This window comes from Elaeis guineensis, chromosome 8 (assembly GCF_000442705.2).
Source record: "Elaeis guineensis isolate ETL-2024a chromosome 8, EG11, whole genome shotgun sequence".
Classification (NCBI taxonomy): domain Eukaryota; kingdom Viridiplantae; phylum Streptophyta; class Magnoliopsida; order Arecales; family Arecaceae; genus Elaeis; species Elaeis guineensis.
In genome coordinates this window covers 129,714,803-129,737,080 of record NC_026000.2, presented here as the reverse complement: position 1 = coordinate 129,737,080, position 22,278 = coordinate 129,714,803, and the positions used below count along the sequence as shown (strand labels likewise).

At 37.7% G+C, this 22,278-nt stretch overlaps 3 protein-coding genes across 3 annotated transcripts; 1 reads left to right on the top strand and 2 right to left on the bottom strand.

Moving 5' to 3' along the window:
* The first annotated feature begins 226 nt into the window (after positions 1–226).
* Positions 227–5,532, top strand: LOC105032412 (small ribosomal subunit protein eS8). Its single transcript, XM_073262132.1, has 6 exons — positions 227–349; positions 465–537; positions 834–1,167; position 3,001; positions 5,020–5,194; positions 5,277–5,532. Exons 1-6 carry the CDS (start codon positions 346–348, stop codon positions 5,362–5,364), a joined length of 675 nt encoding a protein of 224 aa, XP_073118233.1. The 5' UTR covers positions 227–345; the 3' UTR covers positions 5,365–5,532.
* A 1,013-nt stretch (positions 5,533–6,545) lies between these two features.
* Positions 6,546–7,462, bottom strand: LOC105032419 (uncharacterized). The gene has a single exon (XM_019846279.3). It carries the CDS (start codon positions 7,444–7,446, stop codon positions 6,817–6,819), a length of 630 nt encoding a protein of 209 aa, XP_019701838.2. The 5' UTR covers positions 7,447–7,462; the 3' UTR covers positions 6,546–6,816.
* A 1,557-nt stretch (positions 7,463–9,019) lies between these two features.
* Positions 9,020–21,855, bottom strand: LOC105032411 (probable UDP-N-acetylglucosamine--peptide N-acetylglucosaminyltransferase SEC). The gene is given in 29 exon segments (XM_010906858.4): positions 9,020–9,467; positions 9,622–9,742; positions 9,833–9,979; positions 10,077–10,182; positions 10,428–10,510; positions 10,720–10,768; positions 10,771–10,846; positions 10,933–11,019; positions 11,101–11,211; positions 12,300–12,467; positions 12,556–12,640; positions 12,716–12,832; positions 13,003–13,079; positions 13,173–13,244; positions 14,420–14,516; positions 14,634–14,836; positions 15,012–15,114; positions 15,200–15,267; positions 15,384–15,437; positions 15,543–15,652; positions 16,864–16,942; positions 17,041–17,103; positions 18,563–18,682; positions 19,226–19,282; positions 19,385–19,501; positions 20,256–20,306; positions 20,430–20,528; positions 20,705–20,850; positions 21,401–21,855. Coding segments are annotated over 29 exon segments (3,018 nt in total). The 5' UTR covers positions 21,639–21,855; the 3' UTR covers positions 9,020–9,353.
* Positions 21,856–22,278: the final 423 nt, after the last annotated feature.

The following is a 22,278-nucleotide window of genomic DNA, read 5'->3' as shown; positions in this document are numbered from 1 at the left end:
TATGGTATAGTCATGTGCAAAGCATATGTGTCAACTAGGTTTCATTAAAACTATAACAATAAATTCTAAACATCTAGATACAGAATAGAGGGGTCGTTTGTTTAAAGAGCCCGTGGAGTTCGAGGAGTAAGCTAAATTGAAGTTTGCCAAGGGGTTGTATGAAACAATGCCAAAATCTATTTTTGTACCTGAGTGACAGGAATACCCTTGGCCTCAGCGACGCCGCTACCCTTATTTTTTCGTGTTGCGGGTTTTTTCAAGGGTTTGCAGGCCGAGCGAGCGAGGGAGGGAGGGGGAGAGAGAGAGAGAGAGAGGGGCCATCGGGGCGGCCGGCGCTCTGCCAAAATGGGTAAAAACCCTGGATTTCTTCCCCAGATTCGCTTCTCTCGATCGGAACAATCGTGAGATCGCTTGGATTCCTTCACGCTAGCTCACTCTCATGGCGTCTGTATTCGTCCTTGCAGGTATCTCTCGGGATTCCATGCACAAGAGGCGCGCCACTGGAGGAAAGAAGAAGGCCTGGAGGAAGAAGCGAAAGTAAGCCCCTCTTTCTTTCCCCTCTTCTCCGATTCGATCGATTCGTCGGCCTTAGACATCAAATCTTAGTGCTCTCATGTTATTGATTAATTGCTTTTTTCCTTGAACCGTAGATCTGTTTGGGGGAAAAAGTGGAATAAGATTTTATTTTTAATTTTTTTCCCTCATTTTTGACTGTTCTTGTTGAAGCAATGTATGTTATCTCCCTGCATTCATCAATTCTTGTTGTAAAAGTTTCAATTTTGATTCGTTGGTGTTGATTTTTTTTTGGTTTTTCCTCTCTTTCTGGGTGGAAGGTATGAGTTGGGCCGGCAGCCGGCGAACACGAAGCTGTCGAGCAACAAGACGGTGAGGAGGGTTCGGGTGAGGGGAGGCAACGTGAAGTGGAGGGCCCTCCGATTGGACACTGGAAACTATTCGTGGGGGAGCGAGGCCGTGACTCGCAAGACCCGTATCCTTGATGTGGTGTACAATGCCTCGAACAATGAGCTCGTGAGGACGCAGACCCTTGTGAAGAGCGCCATCGTGCAGGTTGATGCCGCTCCCTTCAAGCAGTGGTACCTCCAGCACTATGGTGTTGAGATTGGAAGGAAGAAGAAGGCTGCTGTAGCCAAAAAGGAAACCGCTGAGGTAATTTTACTGATTTCTTCTCTCTATTTTGGTTGCATATTTGTTTGCATATATTGGTTCAGTATGTCTTTAGGTGCTGTGTGACTATATGTCCACCTTGTTTTCTGATTCAGTCATTGGTGTTTGATTGATGAAGTCTGACCACATTTGCTTTTGAAGTTGATTAATTGATTTTGCCCCCAGATTTAGTGTAGACAGGCACATGCTCCTGGTTTCACTACTTGGAACTTGGATGTGTATTTTATTCGCTTTGCATTGCATTTTGATATTGGATCATGCCTTGAAGAAGCACGAGTTGTGCTTAATAATTACAATTGTAGATATGCTTTTTCTAGGGATGGATAAATGTGGAATTTTTGCTAGACTCCAGATATAGGTCATTTGGCATCTAGATTTATCCGAACTAGAGGTTCTTAAAATGATATGCGCCATCTATCAAGATCTCTCTTTTTGTGGTCATTTTCTAATGAGCTCATTGTACTTCAAGGCACTGCAGCAGGACTAAAGTCTCAATCGTGTCCTTTGTTATGCACTATGATGATAGAATAGATGAAGAAATAGTGCATGTGCTGCCTGAAGAAGAAGGCATGGTCATCAACAGACATACTACGCCTATGTGCTATATATAGCACTTATGAACCATTCGCAGTATATGAGGATTTTCCGAACTCTCAAACAAAGTTAATCTAAACTGATACTTTGATGCATGCAAAGTTAGATGGATGCCGCATCTTTATCATGATGTCAAAATCACTCTCGATGAGATAATACTTAGGAACAACTTTGCATCCTATTAATTTAAATCACCCTAACTATGTAGCTCCTTATACATGCATATTCTTTGCACCGAAATGCCTTCGTGTAGCTCTATTTGGAATATATTTATGTTAAATTTGTGGGTCTCTTATATGCAGATTCGACTCCCTGTTTGCTTTTTGGATAACCTCTGGTTAATTGGTGATCATTCAGTTAATTTCACTTACTCAACTTGGTTGAAGATATTTTCTAGTTGGGGGAGGCGCATAACTTTAGCAGCCTAGTAAACCCCCTCCTATCATTTTTTTTCTCCCTGATTTACCCTTATCCCCTCACCTTTTACCCTTGTCTATTGCTACATTTTCTTGTCCATATAATATAATACAAAAAGTGGTACTTAACCACTTAACCCATGCTTTTCAACCAAAGAGCATTTTTGCCACATCAACCAAAAGGGCTGGCTAAGTGAGGAACAACCAAATGGCAATTTTTCTAGCTTCATAGTTAATTGATTAAGTGTGACTATCAATGGTTAAGGTTATTCACCTCCTGGTTTGCTATCCAGGAGCCAAACACGGCCTTAGAGTGGACCTAAATTTACTAGCTTGTCAAGATGTATGTAATCTCTATAAGTCCAGCCCCTATGTCTGTGTGGAGGAATGATTCTAGAATCCGATTCAATATAAAATACAGGTGGTTTTCATTATGGAAGAAACAAATGTATATATTTGATATTAGATATTTTTTAGTTATTTAGGACTATACACACACACACACATGTATACATATATGTATATATATACACGTATACGTATATATATAGTTCCCATATAAATCATTTTGTTTCATCCATAAGACTCGCCATCAGATTAATTATTTGCTGGCATATGACATAAGCTATCTTATCTCATTATTAAGATTATATGCATTTTTCTCAGTCCCTTTGTTGTAGTTGGAATTGTTGATCACTGTGCTCTTGTATCTGCCCAAAAAACTTTTTTTGTTGTTGCATGTCTTTATATGTGATGGACAATGATTCCATAGGCTACATCGGTTGCATAATGCCATTGACCCAAGGGTAAAGGTGCCATATATTGAGGAAATGTGATGTAGGACAATTGGACATCCATAGCCCAACTTAGAGAAGGCTAGTCATGTTCACTCTTCTAATTTTACACCAAACTTCATACTTGTTGTGATCCATACGTTTTCTCTTCTTTGAATTAGCGATGATTGCCTATTTGGAAAAGGAAATATATTTAAGAATCTACATATTTCAACTCTAAACAGAACTTCATAAAGAATTTCTTACAGGACTTGGACATAGCAACATGTAAAAGAAAAACTGAAGCATACTATGTAGCTATCAGGATCTATAATCAGGTTAACTGCATGCTTGCACTAAAAACAAACAATCTATCTTAGGCTTAATTTATCACAAATCTTCTATGTTGTAGCAATCTTAGTTAATTTTTGTGGTATTGTATTTGCCCCAGAAATTTTAATTGTTCTGAACATGCCCTTGTATTTGATAGAACTAATTGATGAATTAAATTCCATAAAATGCATTCAAGTTTGATGATTCTGCAGAATTTTTGGGTTGCATGCTATGACCTTGGGCTGGTGTAGGAATAAGCTTGATTCATGGCATATGGCTTGTATTAAATGCCTGGAACACTTGCTTTTTCTATCATGTATTGTTTATTGGGGACATCATTTGGTTTAGTAAATGCCATTTGGATGCAAGCCACATATCAGATATTTTTTGATTTGACCCATAGCCTACATGAAATACACTGATCCCATTATGCATCAAGCCTCTCTTTTAAAACATTGTAAGGCAGCATGCTTCATTTTTCCAACTTAAATCCTATTATATCTTTATTTATGAATTGAAACCAACCATTCAAAAAATTTCTTTATTAATATATCAATTCAAACTTTATTAATGTATTTATTATTACATCAGTTTAAAAACTTTCTTTCATGTTCAACTTATGTAGTGTAACATTTTTTTTTTCCACTTTACAATCTTTATGTCTCCCCAAATATCTCAAGTTTAATACTTGAATTATATATTTATGAAGCTCCCCAGAACCCCACCTCAAATTCTGAAAAGCAAATAACAATTTCCACATTTTTTATCATTGATGTTAATTAAAAGAACTCATGGTTTGCAAAACAATTTTGGCATTTTGTGCTCATCTTGAGATGGATTCTATTAAACTTTATGGTTCATTTTGAATTTGATTAAAAGGATGTTTATCAATATCTGATACTTGATCACCAGCCATACCATAAATGCTGATTATGGGCATTCATATTCATATCAGATAATATGTGCATTTGTGAGATCTGTTTGTATGATAATTTTCATGGATGCCAAGTAATATCGGTATAGTATCCTAGGATGGATCATTTTCCCATTCTTTCATGAGATGGAATGAGGGATAATGGCTCTATTCTCATGAAGACGTGTTGAACCATGCAATTTTGCAAGGAGATTCACAGATTTGGGCACTCCATGCATTATCGCTTCATGAATAAAGGTGGTGTAATAATTAATTTTACTTGTATGTATGATTTTAAAAAAAGGTGTTTTCTCCACTTTACAACAGTGCTACAGTGTGATCGTAAATAGCTTGGATGGGGCTTGTCAGCCATAGATGCAGTTAAATCTGATGCATGTACAATCTTTTCTTGCTAACCTCTTTTCTTTTCCTGTTTATCACTTTTTTCTGACTATTTTATTCACAGATACAAAATTTAGAAATAGAATTAGCATAATGGACAACTTATATCAAGATTTGATAGTTACAGTTATTGTACTTCTCAATGTTTATGTTTGATGATACTCCTATTACTAATGTTATATTTGATGGTACGTTCAAACTTCAAAGTTTCAAGGTGTTTTAGTTAAAGCTGATTAAAACAAGGTGGTAACACTTAAAACATGTGAATCATAGCGTGGTTGGATATATTCTGTAAAAATCTAGAGTATCAACCTTGCAATTTGCTATTTACAAGCCTTTCGGTATGCCACCTGTCCGTATTCTTTCTGTGGCATCAAAGTTCCTCATTGTTTTGGCTTGTTAGGGGCAAGAGGGGATGGTGCTGCAGAGGAAGCCAAGAAGAGCAACCATGTTCTTAGGAAGCTGGAAAAGCGTCAACAAGGCCGTAAACTTGATCCCCACATCGAAGAGCAATTTGGAGGTGGGAGGCTGTTGGCTTCTATCTCTTCTCGCCCTGGTCAATGTGGCAGAGCTGATGGGTAAGTGGAAATATTCTGGCATCTTCTACTCCCCCACTTAGTGATATTTACTCTCGAGCTCACCTCTGCTGTGGCATCACAGATACATATTAGAAGGCAAGGAGCTTGAGTTTTACATGAAGAAGATCCAGAGGAAGAAGGGCAAGGGTGGTGCTGGTGCTGCTGCTTGAGTGTAGTTCTTTAAAATTTGCTAGTCACGCACCAAAGTTCTAAAATTTTCTATGGATGCAGTGTCTTTCGATGCTTTAGATGTTGAACCCTAAATGTTATGGTACATTCATTTTTTGTGATGCAATTTTAACCATATCAGAGGTAAGAACGCTTATTCGGTTATGTTATTTTGAGATTTGTGTTAGACAGTAGATGCTTTTATTGAGGACAAGCTTCTTCTGAGTTATATTTCACTAGTTCATGAAAGAAATAACGTTGACATAGACCTTTGATATCAGGGTATGTCTGACTGAACCTTTTAGCTGGGTCTTGCTAATCTATGTTGTTCGTGAGTATTTGAGCTGGGACTTCTAATCTAGCATATTATCTTGTCGTCGTATGTGTAGATAATATAAGTGATGATCACTTATATCATCTTATGTGAAGGTCGATGATTGACCAACAATATCGAAATTGGCAATTGGCGGAGCAGTAGGAGGAGCTACCGCTGATCCAGTTACACGATTGCACCAATTTTCATCTCTCTCTTTTTTTTAAAAAAAAATATATAAATAAAATAAAAAGGAATATTCATTTGGTTGGTGATCCATAGCAGCTCTCTTTCATGCAGCCCTTGCTTTTTATATTTATCGTAAAATTACCATAGAATAAAATTACTTAATGATCCTCTCAGACTTTGATCGATCATTTCTCGTTTAGAAATTTTCAATTACACTTCAAAGTTCCAAATTGAATCAATGTGATCTCTCTATACATCCATCTTTGTCAGTCGATTGTAAACCTGCGACAGTCGCATGGTATGTTGAGCAAAACTAATCATAAAAAGGAATTAAAGAAATATTGAAAAAAGAAAACCTGGAAATTAGAAAAACAGAGAAGAGGAAGAGGCAGGGGGAGGCTGAGATTCGTCGATCTTAATCACTAATAATGCTATTATTAGTGATTAATGCTATTATTTCATACAAAAGTATTCATCAAGTTTGGATGGACAAGAATGCTCGTCCTTGCTGCCCAAAAAGCATTCTAGACTGTAACATGCACCATGCCTCTCTTTTTTTTTCTTTTTTTTTGAGTAAAAGGTGATGGAAACATGTATCATACTTTGCAATGAACAAATTGATGTATACGCAAACAAATATAAACTATTTGCACAATCCATATCCATCTTACTGATGAATCATTAGGCAAAAATAATATAGATATATAGGATCATTAATTTATAAATATTATAGCCAGGAGAAGGTAATGGTCCATCAAATAAAACAAATTAATAAAGCACCCGGATTCCAAAACCAACTCCGAATATTAGTAATAAGTTAACGTTGCTTTCCATTACGTCGAACGAAGAACACATACTCGGTGGGTAAAAGGTACATATCCAAATACAACATAGCTCCAGCTCAAGCCCTAATATATATATATATATATTTTTTTTTTTTTTTTAATTTCTTTTATATAAGAGGACTCAGTAGTTTTGCGGAGGGGGCAAAAGAAAGGAGGGAGCGGGACTGGAGCCAGGGCTTGACGACGACGACGGCGTCGAAGGTTCGCTCACGGCCGTCACGGGCGGCGATCTTGAGATAGTATTTGATTCCAGACACGACCTGGCGCTGCGCCGCCACCACTCGCGAGAACGTTAGGAGATCGCCGCCGGCGCGGCGGCGGTGGTTGTACTCCTCGACGCAGAAGAGGCCGAGGTCCTGGACCTCCTTGTTGGACTCCACGTTCGGCACCTCCATCCGGCCACCGACGAAGCGGAAGGCCGCCGCGGAGGAAGCGACGGCGAGGGAGAGAACGAGGAGGAGGAAGAGGATACGAGAGGAGGAGGAGGAAGCCATGGCGAGAAAAGAAGGGAAAGGAAGAGGGTTTCGGTTCGGGTTGGGGTGGGGAGAAGAGGGAAGAGAGGAGTAGAAATAGGGAGGGAGGGGGGATGAGGGTGATGCGGTTAGGAGGGTGACGGTATCGGACACGTCAGTTGAAGAGGGGGCGGGGCGAGCGGCGTGCCGCGTCTCGGGATGGCGTGGACAGTTCTCATGTCCTGTTTCTGGCTCGCTTCTCTCTATACTTATCTCGTGCATCATCTATCTATGGGCTGGAGACATGGTTTTATCCATGCAATATATGTATCAAATATTTTCATGCGTCACCTCGGGTCATAGAGATATTCTTCTCTTAATTTCCTCTTCCTTCACATCCATCATCCATTATTTGCTTTGAGATCTATATGAATGGGTGGATGCATCCTAAAGTTAGGATTATTTTGAGATCTATGCAATGGATAATCCAATAGTGGATGAGATGGACACCAATGTTCTGCGTGAGAAAAAAAAAAAAAAAATGTTATATTGATATTGAAATGATGGGGTTCTTGCAAGCTCATTGATCTCTTTAGCCACATGATTTCTGTGTCAAGTAATCAAGGTTGACGAGATACTTGTAGGATGCATGAATAAATATGTGTTTGTAGAATGTAGGTAAATAAAGTATCTATTGTAATATTCTAATTTTGAATAAAAAATTTTAATATTACTAACAAAAGTATAAATTATTAGAAATAATTTTATAATTTCTTAACCTTTGTTCAAATAGAAATAATTCAATCATGCATGCGCCAGCACAAGGATGAGCCACATCTTAGCTTTGTATCGAGGGTTGCATATTATTATTCTTTTGTTAAATCCTTCTTATCTGCATCAGCGGTTATGGTCTACAAGTAATCATAATAATAGAACCATTATTAGGTATTATTAGGCCAGGAGATAATGCCCAGGAGAATACTGATGTCCAGCACAGGATTCAATGCTTTGCAAAAATCTCAAAAGTCATGTTCTTTGTGTTCTAAATATTGTATGCATGGCAGATCATTATCAAAAAAAATCGATTTGTATTTTGAGCGGTCATCATTAATTTTCTTGTTTTCTTTTTTCTTTGTTTAAAACCTTCAATTGAGTCTACATTCCTATCCTCCTTTTTAATCAAAAAAAAAAAAAAAAAGTGGTCAGAAGATTTCCGGTTTGAGTTCAATGTGGTGATGTTGGGCCGGAGGCAATTTGAGTTCATGGAATGTGGTGATGTTATGCTTCAAGTAAGGGGCCGGAGGCAATTTCATAAGTTCAAACCGAAGGTTAGTGGGATCAAAAAGAACACTCTTGGTAGAAATTTGAAGCGACAAGAACTTGAATTCTTTCTTCACCTTCTTTTATCGTGCTGCTGTTGCGTATTTAAATTGAGAAAAATACACCTACTCATAATGTTGTAGGTTATTAAAATATATAAATCAAAAATTAATGATAAATTTTCAAAAAATTATTATATTTAATAAAAAATGGCCACTCACCGTTATAATCATTCAATTCTTGCACCCACTTACTGAGTCAAATAACGTAGTTTTCATTTCTAGACTTTTTAGTGATATAGATCAAACTCAAAGGGATCCGCAATCTGGATGCCCCCTATTGATTTTGGAATTGAGAGGAACGGAAACCTTTCCTCTTGAACGAAGTACAGTCTATCCCTGCATAGAACAATCAAATAGCACTTAATGAAAGCAAACCTTATTACAATGTTTGGCCACCAGCATTTCCATCAGAAGCTCTTCAAAGATTCTTTCGAAATATCATGGTAACAATAACATGCCCATCATAATCAACATAATTGCAACTGTAATAAAATATACTTAATATAAATGTTAAATTTTAGATATTGGGTGATGTCCAGACCCTCCAAATACAATTCCTGCTTTCTAATAAATAATTCAAATATTAAATTTAGATGTATAGACCGGACTAGATGGTAGAGGCTTATTCACACCTATCAATACTTCAGAAATCTTGTTCTTTGGAAAGGGCAAAACCTAAGGCTATCTTTGCCCTCCCTTCCACACCACAGATGTGTAAATACATCCCAGTGCATCTTTGGAAAATTAACTACAACACTTCTTGTGGTATGCTGAACCTCTTTACCTATTTACAAGGCCGCCTTCACGGAACTATCTGTCATATGGGAACTCGGTATCATTTTCAGTCACTTTGAAGGGCTGTGGATGTCTCCCAGAACAGTACAAATTCCACATTTTGAAGTATGCCCTCTCCAGATTGCACACCTGTAGTATTTGAACTCATTCAGTATACAGTCCTCATATTTTTGGCTGAAGCATGTCTTTGCATGCATATCTGGGTGTTCATGCATACAAACACATGTTTGTGGCAGGAGGAAAAGGAACAAACAATCGATGACGAAATAGCACATTAACTCACCCATCTTGCTGTGTCAAATAAAGGACAGGTCATTCGCGCCGCTTTAAGTTTATTGGTAAGAGCTTGGAGCTTTGTGGGATTTTCAGCCAGAGCTACAGCCTTTTCTTCATATTCTTTCAGGCTAGAAGAAATACGAAAAATAGCATGAAGTTCGGTAGGCATTTTACAAACAAAATACAATAAGAACCAGAAGATGCCGAGCGAAAGCTACCTGCTAACAATCATCTCCTCCCCAACTCCGGTGGCTAGACACAATGAACCAGCAACCCTGGTAGCCATTTTGTCCAGGGGAAGCGTTATCATGGGCAAACCTGCCCATAATACATCTGTTCCGGTTGTGTGACCATTGCAAAGGGGCCTGCCAATTCAAACCACATATTACCAGTATGAGGGCCAAGTTGATATTTCAAATCAATTGCATACTCGATAAAATTATTCAGAGAAAAATTGCTCACGTGTCAATAAAAAGATCTGCTAAAGCACTGCGTTTGATATGCTCATTCTTCATAGCAACATCTGTGAATATGATCTGATCCGGTCTCACTCCACGTGCAGCAGCATCTGCATAAGAAAGGTTACCTGTGTTAGAGAAAATATTACATGGAACAATTTGTATGGAATAGTACAAAAGTTTGTCATAGGAAGATTGACAACCCTACCTTTTCTATCCTATACCTACCACACCCTCAAGGGGCTAACTCCAACTGGAATCAAACCCCGCACCCTTGCCCCAATGGCAAAAGGTGATACCATCTGAGAAAGCATTCAACAGTTCTCTATCAACAATTAAAGACTAATCTACTTACATGCACGCAGTCTCATTTCACCTGCTGCTGGGAATCTCAGCAGCCACAGTGCACTATTCGGAACACGCTTGAGAATATTGCACCTGAAAAGTGATGATATGAATCAGCTTCTCAGCAGGTATTGTGAAAAAACTGCCAAATAGGTGAATTTATCTTTTCTACAATATCCAGCTACATGCCCTCCATCATGCACTACCAACTACTATGTATAATCTCAAATTATAATAACGAAAGGGGAGCAAAACTACAACTATAATGACAGATGCAGCTCCTGTGATGGATTAAACATTACCAAGTATTGAATATATCAGGGTCCATCTTGTAGAGCTGATTAAAACAGCAAAAATAAATTTATCTTCAGGTAAACCATAATCTGCTCGTTTATGATGACAGACAGGATCCAAAACATCACGATTTTTCTGTAGATTATAATCACAAAAAGTATTAGTATAAGTCCCACACTCAACGACAGAGCACCGCTTTATACTTGTCATATGTCTATTACCTGTTTATAGTCATTCACAAAATAACAATGAGGAAGATGGACAAGCTTTTCTGAGTAAATATGTGAGAGACGTGTGGGAGAAACAAACTGTCATCAAAGAAAAAGAGACCGTTAGGAAAACAGCAACTTTTAAGCATGATAAGATAGTGAGCAGCACTTCTGTTCCACCTCATCAGTAACCAAGTAGTCAATGTAAGTTGCACCAGTCGTCCCAGGGAAACCCATGTAAGAGACCTGGATAGGTGCTGGTTGCATGGCAAAAATTTCATTCCTTGCACCCTGAACAACAGAATTACAAAATGACTTGAAACATGAATAAGGGAGAATAATCAACTGTTAACATGAATCTGCGAGAAGATTATCTACATGGCAATTGAAACTTCAATGAAACTTTCATTTACATGTTTTTCCAATGCATGAGTATTCAAGTTATATTTATCCAAGCATCAGGAATATAAAATTTTGATACTCAAATATATGTAAATTAAAGGATTTATATGTTTTTCATTTTTTGGAGACCCTTTAGAGCCCATTATAGAGTTTTAAGCAATCATCATGCTGTTTCTTGCAATATTATCATATAAATATATATTTTCTTCTTCAAACATCACAAAAAGATTAAAGTGAGAAAATATAACTTACTAATCTTATGGACGAAATTACAAACAATAGGAAATTTGAACTCCAGACAACTTCTTAACAACATGCTTAGTTAGATCAATCATCACAGCTGCATCTTGGCTAACTAGTTTGGGAAGTCATACTTAGCAAATAACTAAGCATGATAGTATATGGAAATCTGGAAGAATGATAAACTGAATCCAAGTCTTATAGTTTGTGGCAAATCATGTTATTTTTCAAAAACAAATAAAGATAAGTTGTCTACTCCTCAGATTGCTCGATAGTAATGGACCAACTGCCACTGAGCGTGGTTCCATTGACTAAATTCAGATCTATAAACTAGAAAATAGTCACATTGAAAGAATTTTTTTTATATATTTTTTAATGGCTAACCATGTGCTGAGGTTTTTCAACCACCACGTGTAACTTTTAGGCAACGAAGACCAAATTTTGACAGGTATAACATCAAAGAGAAACGGTACAAAAAGAATAAAAAGGGGATTTCAAATTTGTTGCACAAAAATCAAGCAAAAGATCACTTGACCTCAATTAGCCATAATTAAAGATTGTTGCTTAAAGACTCTGAACTTTGAATGTTTCTTAAGGAACAAATATAATGAACAGTAACAGATATAACAAGATATTTTGAAGGTATCCGTGAATTGCCAACACTATATGTTGCACGTTGCAACAAATGAAGAATAGCATTTCAAAGATCATTCCAAAAATAAATTATCAGGGAATACCTTGGTATAACCATTAAGGTTGATTAGGATCTGTATTTTATCCTCATTGATCACTCTAGCAATCATGTCAGATGACATGGAAGAAACATCGACAAAATGTTCTGCTTCAGATTGGATACGCTGCCTCCATTCAGTACCATCATTTGGACTCAAGGCATAACAGAATACCTGCAAAATAAGCTCGTTGATAAGAGATGTACAGAGAGACAAAAGTATAGTGGTCATTGAAAGGTCAGTGAATGAAAAGCCAGTTAACCTCAACATTCTCTCTGTTGTGCATTCCAAATACAGAGCCCATAAGATGCGAAAGGGGGTGGTTACCAAAGTCACTGCTCACATATCTGCAACCACTGACAGTTAAATAAGAAACACAGATACTGGGTGGGGCCAATAAGCAGAACCTGTTATATACCTACCCCACTCTGAGTCGTCCACTTCCACCTTCAGCCTTCACAGGAATAGGAAGGGGATGTCTAAAGGCAGGAAGTCCATAACGAGAAGCAATTAAAGAGCAATGCATTGCATACTTCCGGCTAGAAATGAAAACAAGATGACACAGCTTCAGATATCACATAGTTGAACAGTGAATTTAAGTTAAAGTAAAAAAAAGGAGAAATATAGTACATCCATGAAATATTTCCAAGGATATATCTTACAAGAAAGGAAAATAAAAAATAATAAACTCAGAAATAAAAATGGTCACCTAATTTCCAATGCAAGGATTGGATCAATTGGGTAGGCAATAGCATGAAATGGTTGCACACTAGGAAGAACTGACATCTGAAAGTACAGCTAGCATTAGTAAAACTTGTTATAAAACAATTCCAACACACACAACGGAGGAGAAAAACCAAAAACATCAAGACTACAAACCTTTATCTGCCTTCTAATAATTCCCTCAACTTCTGCAAACCTGTTGTCCCTATCATCCCAGTCACACACACACTGAAAAATGATATTTAAAAAAGGAGTCAGAGAAGAAAAGCAAATGGGTACACCTAATCCTCCTTGACTCACTATCGAATATAAGTAATCATAATTTCATTTACAGTAGCTTAGACCCTTAGTAAGCAAGATGCTTAACTCCATATCATGGTAAAATGGGTTGGTGGCACAAACTGGAGCAGGAGTTCTTAAGTTAGATTCTTGGCCTGCAGATAATTTCTAGCATACTAAAATGTTCAGAATCTTGTTTGAATTAACACACCTTCAACACCTGCTAAACTGCATAGCTGTCGATCATATTATTTCAAATGCCAATCTGTCTACAATTTCTTCCACAACCAAATTTCAGAATAAAGCTCCCCAAGGACTACCAGGAGAAGCAAGGTGAGAAAAAAACACTATAAATTGTTCTTAACAGCTTATCAGTTACAGCATGCCATTGTCTTAAAAGCTGCCGCAGTCACTATAATGGTTTCGACCCAAAACCACTATGCTGAGCATCATAGCCATGCTCTATGACACTAATGAAGCACCCGATATATTGGGCAAAGACCTGCCATATTGGCTGCTACCCTATGAGTTGAATACAGGTGATTTATTCCATAGCAGCTGAATGAATTTCCAGTCAGGTGACTTCAACACCTTTAATTCAGATGCTCAAGGAGTTACCACCTAGAAGTGGCAGATGACGATTGACCAATGAGATAGTCAATCACCAATCTATCATTTGACTGTTTTGTCAAAAGTTTAGTGGAGTATTATCTATTACGATGTTTTGTTTGGTGAATTATGTTATATGATTGTGGAATGTTTCTTCTATGGCTGATATTATATGATTATGGACATTTACTTTATCATCGATGTTATATGACCATGGACATTTTGGATTATGAGTGATATTATATTTGGTGGATGATGTTATTTGTCATTAGATTGTGGACCTTTACTTGATATTATAATGTTTGGTAGATGATGTTTTATCACTCTGACCTTGAGATTTTTTTCATTAATTTTTGCAATATAAATATAAAATTTTGATACTTGGAAAAAAATATTGTTAAGTTTTAGCAAACCATTCTGAGAAAATAGCACCCACTATGTACCATCCCCTATGAAACCCTAGCTGTCTTTTTAATGCATTGTGACATGCCATATTGAGACCCTCTTATTCTCACCTGTAAAGTGTGTAGGAGATTACAAATAGCCTCAGGAAAATCTGGACGTAGCAGCAATGCTTGTTTATAACTCTTAATAGCTGCTTCCACATGTCCACTGCAAATGATCCCACAAGTCACAATGTATCAGAAATATTCTTTTTTTAAAAAAATAAATAATAACATTCTATAAACCTGTTTGATAAATAAATAAATTTCAAAAAAAAAAAATTACGTGTCCTTGTATGCAGAAGCTAAATTTGCATGAGCTTCAGCCATAGTTGGCCTGATAGTCACTGCCCGAATATAATCCTGAATTGCCTCACTAACTCTACCCATCTCCTTGAATGTATTTCCCCTATTGACGAGTCCATCAGCTGCCAAAGCATCAATACGAAGGACTTCATTGTAGCAAGCTATAGCTTCAGCATAATTGCCCTGTTGTTAACAAAAGAGGGATCCAGGAACTCAGTTAATTTCATATGGCAGCAAAGATAGTTTTAAGGTGAAAAAGAATAGATGGTAATATCAATGGCCTCATCTCTTAAAAAGCAAATATGATATGATATAATAATATCTATAGAAGAAAAAAAAAATCAATGGGTGCGGAAACCTGTTGTTTGTAAATCACTGCTAAATTGTTGAACGGAGCAGATAATCCAGTAGTAACAGATATAGTTGCCTTGTAATATGAAGCAGCTACACTCATCATGTTCCTGCATGTTCAGAATACTTATTCTAAGTTAACCATAATAAATTTTATCTGCTTAACAACAACATCAAACATTTCTGAAAGCTCACCATTCCATGTGTATGTTCCCAAGGTTAGTAAGAGCTTGTGGGTGGTTAGGTTGCAACGCAAGGCATGACTTCATAAAATTAATACAAAAATATTTCAGAAGAAGAGGGGTAAAAATTATATAAAAAGAAATAATCATAATCATAAGTTATGAAAAAAAAAAAAACAAAGAGAGAGTAGAGTTACCCGATAGCAGCTAATAGCCTCGTCCACTCTGCCAGCATCTTTCAGAGCATTCCCCTTATAGTAAGACAATGAAAGTCAGAAAAGATTATTTTTGTTTGCAAGTAATTCTTTGCTCAAAAGATTGTAATATAAATTACTATTCAGGAAACTGAAACTAACCAGATTATTGTATGCCTCCACATAAGCTGAATCATAATTGATGGCTTGCTTGTAATGCAGAATAGCTAAATCCAGCTGATTGAGTTCATAGTATGTACTAGCAAGGTTTCCTGCAGCAAAGAGGTCCGTTCCACGATATCGTTGATGATATACACAATCGGCATCCACTTCAGCATATTTTCCACACATTTGTTTGCCCCTCTAATTTAAAAAGACGACAACTGATATGCATATCAAGGAGAAGATTCTGATTGATACGATATGTGATGCAATTCCACTGTTTTATTTCATATGCTAGGGACTACTAGCTGTCTCTTCTCCTTGGTATGTCTACCCCAACTGAGCTTATTGCTTCCCCAATCACTACCATCTGTGAAAAAATCACTAACGTAGCACCCTCAGCTTTAAAGTTTCTCAACTTTAATAACATGAATTTGAGACCACAAAGTTGAAGACCAATTTATGCAATTAATAAATGAATTTTCCACCACATTAAAAGTTATGTATAGACATTTTTTTAATAAAAAACAGAATTTTTGAAGATTAATTTTTACTGACTAATGTGTCTCTAAGGTTGCGTTTGGTAGTTGGCAAACTATCCAGATTACTGGCAATTTAATGTGGTAATCTAGACTATTGCATTTGGTATGCTTTTTGGATGGTAATCCAAATTATCTCGTGGAAGGTAATCCAGATTGCCTTGGGGAGGCGTGGCTATCCAGATTACCACTTCTTTGGCAATGTTGCAATAAAAATTTTAGACAATTATCCCTCAAAAAAATCACACAAAACCCATCGTCCAACCCTCCCCCCACCCCCCTCCACGTGCACCCCGGCCCGACTCCTCCATCTCCCTTTGCCTGCCCGTGGCTCTGCCCTTGTCCTCCACCACCCCTCCCATGGCTCCTCCACGCCCGTCCCCGCCACCCCCACGACTTCACATGCGCCCGCCCCTCCCCAACCCCCCCACACCCACATCACTTCCATTACTCCTCACCAATAAAAAAGAAGAGCACCCGGATGAAATTATTGGGGATATTTTAAAAATTTGATCTCACACTACCGGTAATCTGATTGTCATGCCAAACATGTCAATCAAAATTTTCAGTAATTATACTGCAACATTATTTACGTACCAAACACAATAATCAACATTACCAACAATTTAATGGTGGCAATCTATCCTAAAGGCAATTCACATTACCTTCCAAGGTTGCCTGGCAAGGCACCAAACGCAACCTAAAGGTAGATGCAAATGTGACCCATGCAGAAAACTGTGCCAACTACAAATGCCTTCATGGAGCTAGATGCAAGCACTCACCATAAGCCATTGCATTGTCTGGGCGTGCCTTCAAAGCATGCTGATAGCATATGATAGCCTCTTGATGCATTCCTAAAGCCTGAAAAAACCAAACAAAAAAAGTCTTATTCTTCTCCAGATACTGGCTCTAGCAGTTGCTCCAACATGACATTATTGTTACCATAAATGAAGGCTTACCTTGTAAACATTCCCTAGGTTCAAGTAAGCATCAGCAAATGTTGGCTTCAGTTTAACTGCTTCCTGAATATTATATGTGGAGAATCATCAGAATCTTTGAATATGTTGTGTGAAGCAGTTTTTAGTGGAGTATATGAAATCTAAAAGGGCGTTGTATTAGTTGCATATACTACACCAACAGAAATGAAATCAAAAAGCTCTAAACATCAATTTTAGGAACACTAGACCCATCAAACATGTTCATAAAAGGGAGCTTCAAGGATTGTGAGTAATGTACAAATATCAGATGCTAAAAATTGGCAACTGAAGATTCGAATTTACTCATGGAATGAGCAATGTTGTGATACAGAACTTGCAAAAGTTAATACCAGAAGGATTAACAAGAAGCCCAGCACCATAGTGCACTTGACAATATAAAAGAATGGTTTTCTTAATCTTCTCAAAGGTTCTGAATTTTATAGAGTCAGTCACTAAAACATTCTATTTCGTTAATTTCTTGAAGGTTCCTTTGTAATTTTATATCCCACATGATCTTGCTGAAAACTTTTATTAGCGAACTCAACCAAAAAAGACTGCAACATAGGCAACCATTCATAAGTGAGCAGAGGCCCTCAAGTTCACCACGTAAGTCACACATCAAAAGCTTGGAGCAGCAACAGAGGAAACATAATATGGAAACATAATATAGATCAAGGTTCCCCGTCTTGATACCGGATCCCGTACTAAGACTATCCTATTATAGTGTTGGTACGTGGTTCGGCATGGTATGAGACAGCGTATCAACACTCGGTACAGTACAAGACAGCATACCAGCACAATCCACCTCACACCGGGCAGGATGGGGAGGTACAACAGACCATAATATAGATATTTAGCAAGGCCCTCCAAAAGTTTCAGCTTTTCTATATTGTCTTACTATCTGTTGTGATCATGTTTCCATGTGTTCAAACTTGCCAATTCATTTCTCAGCAAAATAAGTCAATTCGCAAGATTGAAATTTTCCTCTTATAATCTCAATAAATAACAGAAAAGCAAGCTTTAGAGGCAAGATAATGACTCTGTTTTGATGGTGTCATCAATTCTTATGTTTCACAATTTTGTATGAATTTTACACAATCTCAATTGATAAGCACCTTGTCAACATAGGAGCTTTGTCTTATTTCTATTCACATAAAATGATCGTCTTCCAGAGCACATCTAAATGCCTGAAGGAAACTCTAACATAAAGATGGATCAAGGTAGACAAGGAAAAGGGATTAGCCTTAAGAATTCTTCTTTGCAACACTATAAAATGACAACTATACATTCCCAGAAATACTGATAGCAGATCCTTTGAACCAAGAGGAAGTAAAAAAAGGACAGCCCAATGCACAAGGCTCCCGTCATTGCAGGATCTGGGCAGGATCAGATGGACTACTAAATTTATCAAAGAACTAGGCGGAAGTGGAGGGGAAAAATCCAGATCGGGCTAAATGCTTGTACTGTAATAATAATATCAAAGAAGGAGAAAAGGTTCCCTTACCTTATAGTACATGAGAGCTCTGTTAAGATCTCCTGCCTCCATAAAGAGACCAGCTAGATTAGACCAAGCAATTGCAAAATTAGGTTGTATGCGCAGAGCTTCCACATAGCAGTTGTAGGCCTGCATAAAAAATTAATAGAACACAAGTATGAAGCATAAATTTGGGCACCTAGTGGTGCATCTCCATGATATAGCAATAATTATATACAAAGACCACAAAAATTTAAAATTTTTATCTTGAAAAATCACCGCAGAATATTCTTTTACGTTCAATTAGTCTCAATTACTAAGACACATGTTGCCGTGATTTCGAGTTGGTTCTTGTCAAATATCAGTATCAAGAATTCAGCCATAAGCTATAAGATACCCACTAATCATCTCAATTTTGACAATAGATCACAAGAATAACACTAATTTAAATAAGCAGCAAATATAAAGAATAACAATGCCCACAAAGTTATACCAAAACCATGCAGAGCTAGCGAAGCAGGTAATGCACAGCAGGTTAAAAGTGTGTAATGATTGGTGATATTAATTCAATGCTCTCTTTTTCTATCCACAAAAAATAATTGATAAACAATAGGGCATACAAACCAAATTCCAAAAACACTAGCGAAGAATAAGCCAAGCATTATGAAAAGATTATTATCTGTGACATCTTACTTCTTGAATTAATCCTTGCGCTTTCATCAGATTTCCAAAGTTGCTATGAGCATCAACCTACATTTTCGAAGGAGGTCAATCCTAGTTTCATGGATTGGAAGTGCATCAAATAAAAAGAAAAAGAAGCAAAGAAGCAAACAAGTAGAAATTATCAGTTACCAAAAGAGGATTAAGTGCAAGAGCCTGGCGACAACACTGTGCTGCCTCATTAAGTCTTCCTTTCCGCGTGTATGCACTAGCTAGATTTGACCATGCATCAGCAAAGTTGGGCCGCAGCTATAAAAGCATAATACCAGCACAACCAGGTTAGAACATAATCCAATTTAAACAACAAATTTATAAATTTCACAAGTTCACCACTTTGTTGAAATTTTCCAGGACCCTATTTCACTCCTTAAACACCCAAGCCCCACAGCTATTGTGGATAAACTGAGTATAATATCAAAAAAAAAAAAAAAAAGTAAATTACTAGTTCGGCCAATGTTTTGACAAATTCATTCAAAGAACATGCTTTCAGAAATGTTTTATATGTCAACTTGATGGGGCAGATTAGAACTTAGCAGTTTCTGATTACCATTTGCAATCTCTATCTTCACAAGCTAGCTGCTTTCTTATTTTACTCTGTTTTACCAGCATAAGTATTGCAACATATCTTGCTCTACAGCTTCATAAGAATGACTTGCCAATTTGCAGTATGCTTTAAAGGCATAACATACACAGTTAACATAAAAATTGTTAGAATATCTGGTTCATTGACTCCAAGATTTTTGGTAGAATCCTCTAGTTTCTGGCTTCCTTAGCCACAAATTTGACAACATATTACATAGGTTCAACATCATGCTGGGGTATGTTACAAAAAATTAATTAAATTTTCTTCTATAATACTTGACCCATATGCATGTCAAGCCTTGTAGCCTTAAATTCTTGTATGTGAGTCCATTCATGTATGTGAACCTCAGTACAGTAACAAGAAGAAATCATATTAAGTAACAATCAATGGATAAAAGAGTTGTAACTTGAGAATGCATACCTCAATAGCAATCAGATAATAATGTATGGCACGATCAATATCACCTTTCTCCTGCACCAAGTGACATGCATATCATTTTTCCATGAGAAATCATTATGAATAAACATACAGCCATCAAAAGTAGCTAAATCTTTCCCACCACAGGAAGCATATAGTTTGGGACTGCCCCTTTACCTTCCAAGCATTAGCCATGTTTCCATAGCACTCTGCGAAATGTGTATCAATAGCAAGAGCTTCTTCATTCTTTGCAATGCACATGTCAAAATCATGCAGCTGAAATGAAAGAACAGAATTGAACTCCCCTAAGCTTAAGAAACAAAATCAATAAGAAAGAAATATACTAAAACAACACAAGATGCTGTCAAGAATCTTACAGAAAAAGAGAATATATTAAACAGCAACATCGATAACTGAAAGAGCAAAAAAACCTCGACCACATGAAAATAAACCTGATAATAGATTGCACCAAGGAGAAGAAGATTGTCAGTGCGCTTCGGATTGTTCCTATAAATAGCATTGCAGTGTTCCAATGCTTGATTATAGTTCCCCGCTTTATAATTCTGATGAGCAAGCGCCAGATGCATGTCCTCGTTGCCTAAATCGTTTACATGTTAAAGTGTCATCATCACCCATCAAACAATCAATTTTAAGAAAAATATCATCACTACACCACAAAAAAGCATCTTTTCATAAGGAAAAGATAACATTCTACCTCGGCATCCATAATCAAAACGGATATGCATGTTCCAAAATTATATCGAGCGCCCCCACCCGCCGCCCAACCCAACACCCCCCCCCCCCCAACACACAACACCCACACACACACACAAAAAAAAAAAAAAAAAAAAAAAGAGAGAGAAAGAGAGAGAGAGAGAGAGAGAGAGAGGAAAACACCGAAACAAACAAAAAAAAAAATCCTTTTTTCCGTACTGTAGATAAGAAGTTGAAAAGAAATCAGCGATAAGAGAGCGCCCGAAAAAGTCTTTTCCTTTCCTTTAAGGCATCAAAATTCCAAAAAACGGTAATACAAAAAGAATTGGAAGAAAAAACAAAGATTTGAAAGATCAAACGGAAAGAGGCGCAGAAACAACTGGGGAAGAAGAAACAAATATTTCAAAGAACAAACAGAAAGAAGAGGAGAAAACCTTCGAGCGGTTTTGCGATCAAGGGTTTGATATCAGCGGAGCCATCGAGCAGTTGCAGAGAGAACGACGTCTCGTCGAGATCGGCGCTCCCGAGGGGGACCCTATGAAACCCTAGGCCGCCGGCCGCATTTGCCCCAAAGAGCTGCTGCAGCTGCGGTGGCGCCACCGGTGGAGGCGGTGGCGGTTGCTGCTGCGCCGCAGGTTGGTGCTGCCGAGCGTCGCTCTGCAGCGACAGCATCGTTTCCGAAGGCCAGAGCCTGCAATCAACGGCCAAGATCGACGGGGGGCACCGGCGAGAGACCGAACGGAAGGGCGGCCCACAAAACCCTAAAAGGATCGGATCGGATTAGATCGGAGAAGGGGAGCGATCGCGAGATTCGGACGGATTCCAGAAGAAACCCAAAACCTAGATTTTATCTCATGCGTCGCTCGAATTTAGATTCACCGTTTCGTCACGGCTCTCCTTCTCCGCGTCCCTCCCTCCGTGCTTAAAAAAGAGGAAAAGGTCCCCGCACGAGATAAACGGTGGTGGTAGAAAGTTACGGATGCTACGCATAGAATTTTATATGCGGATAAAGGATCAGCCGTTCAATCTGCTTCATCGGCTCACTGGATGGAGGTGGGGGAAGACTGGTATAAAAGGGATGGTCCGAAAGCCGGCCTTGTCGCTAGCTTTATGTGAGTTGCTTTGGGCTGGAAAAAAATATAATTATTAATAATCTTATCTCATACATATCTATAATATTATAAAAATGCTAACAATTTCTTATAAAAATCTTGGAATCTTACATATCCTTCATATAAAAATGTTCTATAAAAATTTTTTTTCTTCTTATAGGTTTTGAATTGGATGGTATTATCAGTTGAACAAGACCATA

Bases quoted from the DNA above. Each gene is read 5' to 3' on its own strand.
- LOC105032419 (XM_019846279.3), bottom strand. From the start codon at position 7,446: ATGATGCACGAGATAAGTATAGAGAGAAGCGAGCCAGAAACAGGACAT.
- LOC105032412 (XM_073262132.1), top strand. The intron at 538-833 runs GTAAGCCCCTCT...TCTGGGTGGAAG, and splicing joins GCCTGGAGGAAGAAGCGAAA to GTATGAGTTGGGCCGGCAGC. The intron at 5,195-5,276 runs GTAAGTGGAAAT...GTGGCATCACAG, and splicing joins CAATGTGGCAGAGCTGATGG to ATACATATTAGAAGGCAAGG.